We start from the raw sequence: 15,189 nt of genomic DNA, 5'->3' as shown, positions 1-15,189 counted from the left end.
GCCATGACTGCTCTGACTTGAACTAATACCCAGACTCTAATGTAACACTGCTCTTTAGTGGAAATATCATCATGAAAGTCATTGAGCGTTTACTAAGATTTGCAAAATAATTACTTTCTTTCAAATCAGGTCTCAGATATGATAATCCATAATAGATCCATAGAAAATCGATTTAAACATACAGTATCTTTATTTACTGGGAACTGGGATTACTAAAAGAATCAATTCCTAGGCCTAAACAAGGCAAGTTTGCCAATGTACAGAATCTTGGATTCATTTGGCCACTCAGAGTTTATACAGAGTCACAGGCCCAATATGGAGGGGCACAGTCAGTAGTTTATACATACCTCCCAACATTTTGGAAGTAAAAAGAGGGACCAAAATTTTTTTCGCACGTAGTGCAGCGATTTTTTTTGACCACTCCCTTTCTCTGGCCACACCCCGTAATTACCATGTTAATTTTACAAAATTTGGCAGGTTATGAAAGTTTGAAAATATTTCTCCTTATCTAAACTGTGTTTTTGTGTCTGAAATTGTTACAAAGTAACTTATTTGCACCTGTTAGCTGTTCTGGGCTCTCTCCTAAAAGCCAATTAAGTTAGAAACTTTGTTTCTTTTTCTGGCTGTTCATTTCAGAGAAAAGAGGAACTTTCCAGTACAAATGAGGGACTGCGGGTTGAGCTGTCAAAAGAGGGACTGTCCCTCCGAAAAAGGGACAGTTGGGAGGTATGGTTTATATGGCCAGTTAATAAACATTCTGTAATCGGAGTCTTTCATGTTAATTGTACCAGTTTCAGTGAGTCACGCAGCAGAAATGAAAGTGAAAGCTGAATGTGACTCCCAGGAGACATAAGTATAACAATGACTGCAGTATACACAGTGCTGGCCTGTTACTGAATAGGAACTAATAGCTGAGAAACAGAGAGACCGATATGAACACCCAGGCCCCAGGTACGTCTGTGCTTAGTACTAATCTATTGTGCAGCCAGTCCTGAGCAGTGACCGATAAACTGTTACTGTAATCTACTCCTTGTACTCCTACTATTGTCTGTCTCTTGCACTGCAGTCTGCACTCCTTCTGCCGTCTGTCTCTTGTACTGCACTCCTGTCTGTCTCTTGTGCTGCACTCCTTCTGCCGTCTGTCTCTTGTACTGCACTCCTGTCTGTCTCTTGTACTGCACTCCTTCTTCCGTCTGTCTCTTGTACTGCACTCCTTCTTCTGTCTGTCTCTTGTACTGCACTCCTGTCTGTCTCTTGTGCTGCACTCCTTCTGCCGTCTGTCTCTTGTACTGCACTCCTGTCTGTCTCTTGTACTGCACTCCTTCTTCCGTCTGTCTCTTGTACTGCACTCCTTCTTCCGTCTGTCTCTTGTACTGCACTCCTGTCTGTCTCTTGTGCTGCACTCCTGTCTGTCTCTTGTGCTGCACTCCTTCTGCCGTCTGTCTCTTATACTGCACTCCTGTCTGTCTCTTGTACTGCACTCCTTCTGCCGTCTGTCTCTTGTACTGCACTCCTTCTGTCTGTTTCTTGTACTACACTCCTTCTTCTGTCTGTCTCTTGTACTGCACTGCTCCTCTTGCCTGAATGTATAGGGATTTGAAATTCACAGAAACAGGAAAGGCCACAGGATGCGCAGCACTGATATTAATGTTGCTATGATATATAAATAATATGAATATGCTTCAATGAATGTTAACCAATCTACTTCTATTATTTATTCTATCCCACAGTCACACTCCCTTCCCAGAGACTATTATCCCACTGTTACTATAGACACCATCTCTCCCTACTATACCTGCTATCCCACAGTCACACTCACTTCCCAGAGACTATTATCCACTGTTACTATAGGCACCATCTCTCCCTACTATACCTGTTATCCCACAGTCACACTTCCTTCCCAGAGACTATTATCCCACTGTTACTATAGGCACCATCTCTCCCTACTATACCTGCTATCCCACAGTCACACTCCCTTCCCAGAGACTATTATCCACTGTTACTATAGGCACCATCTCTCCCTACTATACCTGCTATCCCACAGTCACACTCCCTTCCCAGAGACTATTATCCACTGTTACTATAGGCACCATCTCTCCATACTATACCTGCTATCCCACAGTCACACTCCCTTCCCAGAGACTATTATCCACTGTTACTATAGACACCATCTCTCCCTACTATACCTTCTATCCCACAGTCACACTCCCTTCCCAGAGACTATTATCCACTGTTACTATAGGCACCATCTCTCCCTACTATACCTGCTATCCCACAGTCACACTCCCTTCCCAGAGACTATTATCCACTGTTACTATAGACACCATCTCTCCCTACTATACCTGCTATCCCACAGTCACACTCCCTTCCCAGAGACTATTATCCACTGTTACTATAGACACCATCTCTCCCTACTATACCTGCTATCCCACAGTCACACTCCCTTCCCAGAGACTATTATCCACTGTTACTATAGGCACCATCTCTCCCTACTATACCTGCTATCCACAGTCACACTCCCTTCCCAGAGACTATTATCCACTGTTACTATAGGCACCATCTCTCCCTACTATACCTGCTATCCCACAGTCACACTCCCTTCCCAGAGACTATTATCCACTGTTACTATAGACACCATCTCTCCCTACTATACCTGCTATCCCACAGTCACACTCCCTTCCCAGAGACTATTATCCACTGTTACTATAGGCACCATCTCTCCCTACTATAACCTGCTATCCCACAGTCACACTCCCTTCCCAGAGACTATTATCCACTGTTACTATAGGCACCATCTCTCCCTACTATACCTGCTATCCCACAGTCACACTCCCTTCCCAGAGACTATTATCCACTGTTACTATAGGCCACCATCTCTCCCTACTATACCTGCTATCCCACAGTCACACTCCCTTCCCAGAGACTATTATCCACTGTTACTATAGGCCACCATCTCTCCCTACTATACCTGCTATCCCACAGTCACACTCCCTTCCCAGAGACTATTATCACTGTTACTATAGGCACCATCTCTCCCTACTATACCTGCTATCCCACAGTCACACTCCCTTCCCAGAGACTATTATCCACTGTTACTATAGGCACCATCTCTCCCTACTATACCTGCTATCCCACAGTCACACTCCCTTCCCAGAGACTATTATCCACTGTTACTATAGGCACCATCTCTCCCTACTATACCTGCTATCCCACAGTCACACTCCCTTCCAGAGACTATTATCCACTGTTACTATAGGCACCATCTCTCCCTACTATACCTGCTATCCCACAGTCACACTCCCTTCCCAGAGACTATTATCCACTGTTACTATAGGCACCATCTCTCCCTACTATACCTGCTATCCCACAGTCACACTCCCTTCCCAGAGACTATTATCCACTGTTACTATAGGCACCATCTCTCCCTACTATACCTGCTATCCCACAGTCACACTCCCTTCCCAGAGACTATTATCCACTGTTACTATAGGCACCATCTCTCCCTACTATACCTGCTATCCCACAGTCACACTCCCTTCCCAGAGACTATTATCCACTGTTACTATAGGCACCATCTCTCCCTACTATACCTGCTATCCCACAGTCACACTCCCTTCCCAGAGACTATTATCCACTGTTACTATAGGCACCATCTCTCCCTACTATACCTGCTATCCCACAGTCCACACTCCCTTCCCAGAGACTATTATCCACTGTTACTATAGACACCATCTCTCCCTACTATACCTGCTATCCCACAGTCACACTCCCTTCCCAGAGACTATTATCCACTGTTACTATAGGCACCATCTCTCCCTACTATACCTGCTATCCCACAGTCACACTCCCTTCCCAGAGACTATTATCCACTGTTACTATAGGCACCATCTCTCCCTACTATACCTGCTATCCCACAGTCACACTCCCTTCCCAGAGACTATTATCCACTGTTACTATAGGCACCATCTCTCCCTACTATACCTGCTATCCCACAGTCACACTCCCTTCCCAGAGACTATTATCCACTGTTACTATAGACACCATCTCTCCCTACTATTACATGCTATCCACAGTCACACTCCCTTCCCAGAGACTATTATCCACTGTTACTATAGACACATCTCTCCCTACTATACCTGCTATCCCACAGTCACACTCCCTTCCCAGAGACTTTATCCACTGTTACTATAGGCACATCTCTCCCTACTATACCTGCTATCCCACAGTCACACTCCCTTCCCCAGAGACTATTACCACTGGTTACTATAGACACCATCTCTCCCTACTATACCTGCTATCCACAGTCACACTCCCTTCCCAGAGACTATTATCCACTGTTACTATAGACACCATCTCTCCCTACTATACCTGCTATCCCACAGTCACACTCCCTTCCCAGAGACTATTATCCCACTGTTACTATAGACACCATCTCTCCCTACTATACCTGCTATCCCACAGTCACACTCCCTTCCCAGAGACTGTTATGCCACTGTTACTATAGGCACCATCTCTCCCTACTATACCTGCTATCCCACAGTCACACTCCCTTCCCAGAGACTATTATCCACTGTTACTATAGGCACCATCTCTCCCTACTATACCTGCTATCCCACAGTCACACTCCCTTCCCAGAGACTATTATCCACTGTTACTATAGACACCATCTCTCCTACTATACCTGCTATCCCACAGTCACACTCCCTTCCCAGAGACTATTATCCACTGTTACTATAGACACATCTCTCCCTACTATACCTGCTATCCCACAGTCACACTCCCTTCCCAGAGACTATTATCCACTGTTACTATAGGCACCATCTCTCCCTACTATACCTGCTATCCCACAGTCACACTCCCTTCCCAGAGACTATTATCCACTGTTACTATAGGCACCATCTCTCCCTACTATACCTGCTATCCCACAGTCACACTCCCTTCCCAGAGACTATTATCCCACTGTTACTATAGACACCATCTCTCCCTACTATACCTGCTATCCCCACCCCTCCTTCCGATGCTATTATCCACTACTAAGCACCATCTCTCCCTACTATACCCTATCCCAAGTCACACTCCCTTCCAGAGACTATTATCCACTGTTACTATAGACACCATCTCTCCCTACTATACCTGCTATCCCACAGTCACACTCCTTTCCCAGAGACATATTATCCTACTGTTACTATGAGACACCATCGTCTTCCCTACTATACCTGCTATCCCACAGTCACACTCCCTTCCCAGAGACTATTATCCCACTGTTTACTATAGGCACCATCTCTCCCTACTATACCTGTCTATTCCCACAGTCACCACTCCCTTTCCACAGAGACTATTATCCCCACTGTTACTTATAGACACCATCTCTCTCTTACTATATCCTGCTATCCCACAGTCACCACTCCCTTCCCGAAGACTATTATCCCTACTGTTACTATAGGCACCATCTCTCCCTACTTATACCTTGCTATCCACAGTCCACTCCCTTTCCCAGAGACTATTTATCCACTTGTTACTATTATGACACGCATCTCTCCCTACTATAACCTGCTCATCCCACAGTCACACTCCCTTCCCAGAGACTATTGATCCCAGGTTACTATAGGCACCATCTCTCCGCTACTATACCTGCGATCCACAGTCACCACTCCCCTTCCCCAGTAGACTATTATACCCACTGTTACTATACCTGCCATCCCACACGTCACACTCCCTTCCCCAGAGACTATTATCCCACTGTTACTATAGACACCATCTCTCCTACTATACCTGCTATCCCACAGTCACACTCCCTTCCCAGAGACCTATTATCCACTGTTACTATAGGCACCATCTCTCCCTACTATACCTGCTATCCCACAGTCACACTCCCTTCCAGAGACTATTATCCCACTGTTACTATAGGCACCATCTCTCCCTACTATACCTGCTATCCCACAGTCACACTCCCTTCCCAGAGACTATTATCCACTGTTACTATAGGACACCATCTCTCCCTACTATACCTGCTATCCCACAGTCACACTCCCTTCCCAGAGACTATTATCCCAACTGTTACTATAGGCAACCATCTCTCCCCTACTATACCTGCTATCCCACAGTCACACTCCCTTCCCAGAGACTATTATCCACTGTTACTATAGACACCATCTCTCCCTACTATACCTGCTATCCCACAGTCACACTCCCTTCCCAGAGACTATTATCCCACTGTTACTATAGACACCATCTCTTCCTACTATACCTGCTATCCCACAGTCACACTCGCTTCCCAGAGACTATTATCCACTGTTACTATAGACACAATCTCTCCCTACTATACCTGCTATCCCACAGTCACACTCCCTTCCCAGAGACTATTATCCACTGTTACTATAGGTACCATCTCTCCTACTATACCTGTTATCCCACAGTCACACTTCCCTTCCCAGAGACTATTATCCACTGTTACTATAGACACCAATCTCTCCCTACTATACCTTGCTATCCACAGTCACACTCCCTTCCCAGAGACTATTATCCACTGTTACTATAGACACCATCTCTCCCTACTATACCTGCTATCCCACAGTCACACTCCCTTCCCAGAGACTAGTTATCCCACTGTTACTATAGGCACCATCTCTCCCTACTATACCTGCTATCCCACAGTCACACTCCCTTCCCAGAGACTATTATCCACTGTTTACTATAGACACCATCTCTCCCTACTATTACCTGCTATCCCACAGTCCACACTCCCTTCCCAGAGACTATTATCCCACTGTTTACTATAGGCACCATCTCTCCCTACTATACCTGCTATCCCACAGTCACACTCCCTTCCCAGAGACTATTATCCCACTGTTACTATAGGCACCATCTCTCCCTACTATACCTGCTATCCCACAGTCACACTCCCTTCCCAGAGACTATTATCCACTGTTACTATAGACACCATCTCTCCCTACTATACCTGCTATCCCACAGTCACACTCCCTTCCAGAGACTATTATCCACTGTTACTATAGGCACCATCTCTCCCTACTATACCTGCTATCCCACAGTCACACTCCCTTCCCAGAGACTATTATCCACTGTTACTATAGACACCATCTCTCCCTACTATACCTGCTATCCCACAGTCACACTCCCTTCCCAGAGACTATTATCCACTGTTTCTATAGTGTGTGTAATTGCAGGACACTGTATTTAAATTAGCTTAAAGTGACTATACCTGGTTAGTCCATTGTTGATCAGTGGGCCTGGAGCTTATGAAAATGGATGATGAATTTTCTTTATGTATTTAATTTGAAACAATAAATTGTTTTTATAGATGATGGTGAAAATCCACATAAGAAAAATTCCATGGCCTCTAAAAAGTCAGCTGATCAAGATAGTGATTTTTCTATTGACGACCTTGTGGAGAGAATGAAAAGTATCTCCCTAGAGACTTCACCAGAAGAAGGTAACTGTGTTGATTTGCAGTCACTTGCTAATGTCTTAAAACGCATCAATAATCTGTATGTCAAGTTGGTTAGGATGTCTATGGCAAGCTAAAATTAAGCGTTGGAGGGATCAGTAGGGCAACCAAAGTGACTCCATTACTTTAAATACTACCTGAAATGCAATCTACATGGTTTGCTCTAGATGGAATAGACTTTTTAGTCACACAAGGGACGTGATTGACTGAAATTCTGTCTCAGCCCAATTTCACTTGGGATTTGTTTAATTTGATAGTCCCAGTGCAGTATCATCAGGACCAGAAGAGGGAACTAAGATACTACAGTTAGTCCCTTGGTGAGTATCTAGGTAAATCTAGAAATCTAGTTAAAGTTGCCTGGACCCTTACATAATGTAGATAACCAAGCATTATTGATGGGCAAATTTGTCCCGTTTCGCATTAACAAGAATTTTGCGAAATTCGGAAACTGCCGAAAAATTTGCTGCATCAAAATGGGCGCTGGCGTCAAAGTTAACGACGGCACCCGTTAAAGTCAATGGGCGTCCGTTAATGGTCTCCGGCATCAAAATTGGTGCTGGCATCGGAACCATCGGCGGTGTCAGAAAAACTTTTATGCAGGTATCCAAATCTTTTCGCCGCCGCAGAATTTTCATGTCAAATACGCAAATTTATATACAATTACGCGAAACACACAAATTTGTCCCGGATTCGTGCCTGGCGAATACATCGCCCATCACTACCAAGGATACTAGACCTTGTACTTAGATTGCAGGTGTTTCTTTATTGCTGAAGAACAGAAAAGCTTTCCATATCTCATCATAACTATAATAGGTGCCTAGTTACATCAGGTGCATGATGGAGTTGGCAAGGAGATCTCTTTGTAGTAGGGTCCCCTAATCATAAAGTAATGTAGTGTATACACATTGTATCAATACAAATGGGGACTCTCTGAAAGATTTAGTGTAGGCTAGACAAGACTATGCTGTGCATTCACAAATGCTGTGCATTTGAGTTGCTCAAAGAGATCTTCTCATACTGGAACATTTTCTTTTTGCAACAATATGTTGGAATTTTAAATTGGGAGCACAACCTGTTTAAACAAATTGCTTTACCTTCTGGTGGTGCGACTCCCTGGTGTATGGCCACATCAATCAATGTAGTTCATGTAAAAAAACACTCACCAAGATTAACTGCTATAATAGATTTATTGTGCAACGCCAAATGGAAACAACACGCAAGGTTATAAAAGTATCAAATCTTGACCCCCTCCTCTCTATGGGTTTATATTTATCAAATAGTGAAGTTAGAGATCACCACAGTCCACTTGAGTGTAATTCCGCCACTCTCCATTAATTTCTTTCACTTTTGCTTTTTGATACACTTTTAAAATTCCATTAGAAAAGAATGAAGAGTGGCGGAACTTCACTCCTGTGGACTGTGGTGATCTCTAACTTCACTCTATATTAAGGCTGGGTGTGTATCAGTGACATTTGTAAAAATAAATAAAAAAAACACTAAAAACAACATGGTAAAGAAAATTTGGTATAAAATGTTGGTGCAGTCCATATTATATCCATGCGTGAACACCATAGTCTCATCACAATAGTTGTATCCAATTTGCAGGTATATATCTGAAAACCCCTTATACAGAAAGCTCCAAATTACGGAAAAGTCATCTCCCATAGACTCCATTTTATACAAATAATCCGAATTGTTGAAAAATTATTTCCATTTTCTAAAGCAGTGCCTTGTACTTCATCCCAACTAAACTATAATCTATCTATATTGTGGGTTAAATAATCCTAATGGGTATAATTCATGTTTAAATCATATTTTAGTAGTTTTAAGGAATGAAGATCCAAATTACAAAAAGATCCATTATCCTGAAAACCCTGTGTGCCAAGCACTCTGGATAAAAGGTCCCATACCTGTATTGAGATTTAGAAAAATGAGACAAAGCAGCTACAAAATACTCACAAGGTGTCAGTAGCCTTGACCAGCTGGAGTATTTGATCAAATCTTATCCCAACTTCTCTATATTATTAAAAGAGAGTATCAGTTACATTAGCATATATACAGCAATTAATCCTGGTGAGTGCTGTACCTACTCCATCTACATCTACATGAACTACATTTTATTGTTGGCCAACAATATAGAAATATTTTAAGAGGTAATTATTTGAATAATTTTACAAATCTGTTTCTCATCAGCATCTGATTAGAAACCATTATCGTTTTGGATAAAATTCCATAAAACTTTTGTTTTTGATTATTTTATTATTATTTTTAAGAAGAATGTTTCCTTTGTTTATTTTTTTAAATAAATAAAGAAACAACTCTTGTTGTATAAGTTTTAAGCTGTGGTGTAAGAAGCAATCTGCATGAAACAAAAAGACAAGAATCTTCATGAAACGTTTAATTTGACATACACTTTTCTTGTTCTGTAGACAAAGGAACTTTGTTTCGAATACTGCTTGATGAATTAGGAATGAGCCATTATGAAAGTTCCAAGCTGACCCTGAAGAATGTTCTTGAAGTTGGACATGAAAATATACAAAGAATTGAGTGTCAGACAGTAAAAGATTTTCCTTGGTATTTTCTGTGGAAGTTGATGGCCCTTAGCCCTGCAGCGAGGTGTTTGCGTGTTCCATATGAAGGCATCAAGTCAGAGGAAAGGAATTTAGATGAAGATGTAGAAGCTTCAAACAATACACCTTACTCTGTCCATCCACTTGACGTTCTTTGTGTTCTACTGCATTGCTCAGACCCTTGTTTACAGCAAGAAATGTTATCAAAAATGTGTTTGTGTCAGTTTGCTGTCCCTCTACTGCTTCCTGCTGGTGATGGACCTGGTTGTACCTATATGTTGTGGGCGATGAGGGGTATTGTGAAAAGATGGAGACCCCAATCATCAAAGGACATGAAAGAATTTTGTGAAGATAACTTGGTGCACATAAAAATGCCAATGTTCTCTTTTACGAGGCTAGGAAAATGCAATTTATCAAAGTCACACATTCTCAATCAGCTTCTCAGCCTACCTCATCAGGTCCAAGAGTTTTTCCTGCACAGAGAAATGGAAAGTGGGTATACTTTACGGAAAATCTCAGATGGGTTAGTGGAAATTTCTTGGTATTTTCCAGGAAGCAGTGATAAAATGAACATTTTCAAAGAACCCATTGCTGTTGCTAATATGAGAGGGGACCTGCAGTCTGCGTTGGAGCAGTTTAAATTTTTAACCCGAGTATCTTCATCTGTGTTTATATTTACAGAGAGTATTAGCGAGAGAGAGTATGAATTCTTATCAAAGATTGAAGATAGGTATACAAGAATTATTATTATTGTACTTTCTTCTGAACCTGTAAGTAAGGAGACAGAAGAACACATCAAACTGTTACAGAACAAAAAGAGGATCAATATCTTCAAAAAGAAAAACTCAGTTACTGACAGAAAATTTGTAAAACTATTAATTCATGTAATAGAGCATCTTATGCAGAATGATTCAGATCTCATGAATTTAGAGGAAATGTCTAAGGAAGCCAAAGAATTTGGGATTAACGTAGATGAAGCATCTGAAGAGATTAAGGATGCTAAAGTTCTTGCCCAGGAGATCACGGGTAATATAAAAAGTGTTGCTCAATATAAGAAAAACACTATGAGACTTCATGGAAATTTATGGAAAAAAATATCCGGAATAGAAAAAGAAATGTGCAGGATGAGGAAACAGGGGAAGAAAAATGCAGAAACATACAGAGCCAAGCTTATGAAAACATATTCTGAACTGCGTGAGAAACAAAATGCACATGCATTTCCAGATGATATGCAGACATTTACAGATGGTATCACAAGACATAAACTTTTATTCCTAAAAACAATGATGTTTTATATTGACGCAATCACGAGAGACAATCTTCATTCTCTGCACAAAGAGTACAGAGAGAGTTTTTACCATTTCCCAGGAGATACAGACAGACTAAAGGAGATAGATCTGAGGATACGGAAAAGTTCTTTGGGAGCTGAACATTTTTTGCGTGAATTGGGACAGTTTTATGAGGCTAAATATTTAACAGCCAAAGATAGAAAAATAACAGGTAAATATACAAAATTTCCGGCAATAGTGGCTGAGCTCTTTCTGGATGGATTCCCTTTAGAGCTCATAGATGGAGATGTCTCCAACATACCCATACATTGGATAACTGATATCCTTTCAGAGTTGGACAGTAAGACAGGAGGAAGATGTAGATTGAGAGTAATCACTGTACTAGGAGTGCAGAGCACAGGGAAATCCACCCTTCTCAACACCATGTTTGGATTGCAATTACCTGTCAGTGGTGGACGGTGCACAAGAGGAGCTTTCATGACTCTGCTCCAAGTCAAAGATAAACTTCAGATTGAGCTGGGATGTGAGTTTATTCTAGTGGTTGATACTGAAGGACTGAGGTCTCCAGAGATGGCTTCTCTTGCGGGCAGCTATGAACATGACAATGAGTTGGCAACTCTTGTTGTTGGGTTAAGCGATATCACAATAATCAATATGGCCATGGAGAATACAACAGAAATGAAAGATATTTTGCAACTTGTGATCCATGCATTTGTTAGGATGAAACAAATAGGAAAGAAGCCAAACTGCCAGTTTGTCCACCAGAATGTGAGCGATGTGTCTGCTTATGAAAGGAATTTGAGAGACAGGCACAAGCTGCTACAGCACCTAAATGAAATGACACTAATTGCAGCAAGAATGGAAAAAAAGAGCCAAATAGCAATGTTCTCAGATGTTATAGATTATAACCTTGAAGAACATACTTGGTATATTCCAGGCATGTGGTACGGTGTCCCACCCATGGCTTCGGTTAACTCCGGATACAGTGATGGTGTGTATGACCTAAAGCTAAGTTTAATTTCCTATTTGCAATCAGCTAGCATAAAAGCTCAGACAATACCAGAATTTACTGAGTGGATTAAAAGCCTGTGGAATGCAGTGAAACATGAGAAATTTATATTTAGCTTAAGGAACAGCTTAGTTTCTGAAGCTTATAACCAGCTATGCATGCATTATACAGGCTGGGAATGGAACTTCCAGAAGTCAATGCATAGCTGGTTCAAAGAAATGACATTTTTTATAAAGAATCTACCAGCAGACAAGGTGAACAGAAAAACATGTAAAAAAATAAAAGAATGCCTGAATAGGAGATTAAGAGAAGAAGAGACAATCATGCTAGAATCACTCAAAGAATTTCTTCACAGTGGGTGTGACAATGTGCATCTTTTGGAACCATTTAAAACTGACTTCTCCAGGAGTGTGAAGTATCTCAGGAAGACACAAGAAATGTCTTTAGCTACAAAATTTGAGGAAGTATTTCACGAGCAGAAGGAGAAATTCAAATTCCAAAAAGTGTTGGATCATTTCAATCAGATAATGGCAGACAGAGTTACAACTATTATTGAGATCGGTAGAAATACCACATGTAAAACTGATGATCATCAACTAAAGAGGGAATTTGAAGAGATGTGGGAAAAAACACTAGAGGATGTGACCATGTCAAATTTTTTGGCACGTAACATAAACCAGGAAATCCTTCATCATATTAAGCTTTTGTATGGCTCATCAAATCCAGAATTGCTTACTCTGAATAGTTTAGAAGAATTTAGCAACAGTAAATTATATTCACAGAAATATTTTAGTCCAGAATATTTTTTCCCCAGTTGTATAATAAACAAATGCCGTGGGTACATTGCAGAAATTGTTAACACAAAAGAGTATTATGATGAAATTTATTCTCAGGAACTTCTCCAAATGATACGGGAAGGAATGAAGAAGAACCACACTGGTGTTCTTCAAGATGAGCCTTCACTGCAGTTGGACCTAGTGTTTTTTATCGTCAAGGAAGCAGCACTAGAATTCCAAAGGATGCACAATGAATTTCTTAAAAAGAACAATCCAGGTCCCAGTTTAAGAAATCTCAAGGACCATTATTATTACATATTTGAAAGTATTTATAGAGAAAAAGATGAGTGCCTGAAAAGGGCAAAATATTTCTGCAAGCTTTGCCTAGAGCCGGCGATCAGCCAACATATTTTTGAACATACTGGTGGCATGATAATGAGTGATATTTTGCATAGAAAAGATGCACTAGAATTCAAGAGTCGAACTGTATTTCAGTTTAAGGTCCTTCAAAATCTCTTAGAACATATGTCCTTCCAGTGGTATCTGAATTACCTTGATAACTATGAGAGCTTTGCTAAAACTTGGATAGTGATGTACATTAAGCATCAATACAAAGACATGAAATGCAGTCGAAACTTGCAGATTGAGATTCTTAAATCCATAATGAAGACAGTTAGATGGGCTCTTGAAACTGTGTCGAAAGAAGAGAAGGAAAATGTTCTAGATTTTGTAGACCATTTTTGCAGCCTGTTAAATAAGGACTTAGCAATTGAGAAAAAATATTTACAGCTGGTAATTTTTCAAAGCAAAGTAAACTCTTCCGAGTTTTCAGAGCACATTCAATTCTTTTTGAATGTTATGGAAGAGAAAATCAGTATGGAAATTCAAGAATTGGATATTGACACCATACTTTCTCAAATCACACTTAAGCCTCAAGATGAACTGCTTAAGAAAGTCATAGGGTGTGGAAAGCAATGCCCGTTCTGCAAAGTGCCTTGTGAGGCTGCAACTGCTGACCATAAGGAACACTTTGCTTCTCTTCACCGACCAAAGGGTCTAGCTAAATGCAATAGAATAAGTAACATAGAGGCCCTAGATTACTCAATCTGTTCTACTGATATCACCTCCAATGACAGTTTTATTTCAGAAGAGACAGACTTCAAGCCCCATCCTTACAAAGATTACCGTACATGTTACCCAGACTGGATTATATATCCTGAGATAAGTACTACCTGCACAGATTACTGGAAATTTGTTTTCAAGGAGTTTAATGAACAATTTGCAGATGCATATTGTACAAAACCAGCAGATATTCCAAAAGACTGGCAGAATATCACACAAGAGAAAGCTCTACACAGTCTAAAAGAGTCATTTAGAGTCAAAGAATGGTTAGAGTACTACTAATTCAATATAGAACAATAAAAGGTATGGGGCACTCTGGAACCCACATGCATATCTGGCCAACAATATTAGACAATGGTTTCAAGCTTACGTGTTTCGTATCCATGTGACACTTAGGGGCAGATTTATCAAGGGTCGAATAGTAAAATCATATTTTCAAGGGTCAAAATTCACACATTTGAATTTTAATCCCCTTATTCAAATGTAAATTTGAATGTGAGACTTATCACACCTTGACTATAGAAACAGTCCTAATTCAAATATTCGCCACCTAAAACCTGCAGAGTTCATGTACAAGTCAATGGCAGAGGTCCGTTGACCCATTTGGAGATGTTAATAGACTTCCTGACATTCAAGGGGAAAATAACTCAATTCGTACGAATTGCATACGATTCGAATTTTCAGGTCGGAACCATTCGATTGAATATTAGCCATCCAATTTTTTTCTTAAATAACCTCCCAGCCGAATTGTGAGTATAGTCAAATTTAAAAAAAAATAAATTTGACCTTTTATAAATGGGCTTCCCCATCATAAGCTTATGATATAAGCTTATGACAAGCTTATGATAAAGGGGTATGTTTATCAAGGGTCGAATTTAGAGTTTATGGGAGTTTATTTAAACTTCCATAAACTTAAAATTCGAAACAAAATGACCAATCGAAATGTATTAAAAAAACT

At 40.8% G+C, this 15,189-nt stretch overlaps 1 protein-coding gene across 1 annotated transcript; it reads left to right on the top strand.

Annotated features, from left to right (window-relative positions):
- Window positions 1-737: 737 nt before the first annotated feature.
- LOC121398188 (up-regulator of cell proliferation-like) lies at window positions 738-14,682 on the top strand. The gene is made up of 3 exons (XM_041577018.1): window positions 738-951; window positions 7,319-7,450; window positions 9,895-14,682. The coding sequence occupies exons 1-3, from the start codon at window positions 933-935 to the stop codon at window positions 14,511-14,513; spliced, it is 4,770 nt and encodes a 1,589-aa protein (XP_041432952.1). The 5' UTR covers window positions 738-932; the 3' UTR covers window positions 14,514-14,682.
- The last annotated feature ends 507 nt before the right edge of the window (window positions 14,683-15,189 follow it).

Source organism: Xenopus laevis, chromosome 9_10L (genome assembly GCF_017654675.1).
Source record: "Xenopus laevis strain J_2021 chromosome 9_10L, Xenopus_laevis_v10.1, whole genome shotgun sequence".
Classification (NCBI taxonomy): domain Eukaryota; kingdom Metazoa; phylum Chordata; class Amphibia; order Anura; family Pipidae; genus Xenopus; species Xenopus laevis.
This window is presented reverse-complemented; position numbering and strand designations above follow the sequence as displayed.

Excerpts from the sequence above, each read along its gene's own strand:
- LOC121398188 (XM_041577018.1), top strand. Across the intron at positions 7,451-9,894 it reads AGAGACTTCACCAGAAGAAG|ACAAAGGAACTTTGTTTCGA; the intron begins GTAACTGTGTTG and ends CTTGTTCTGTAG.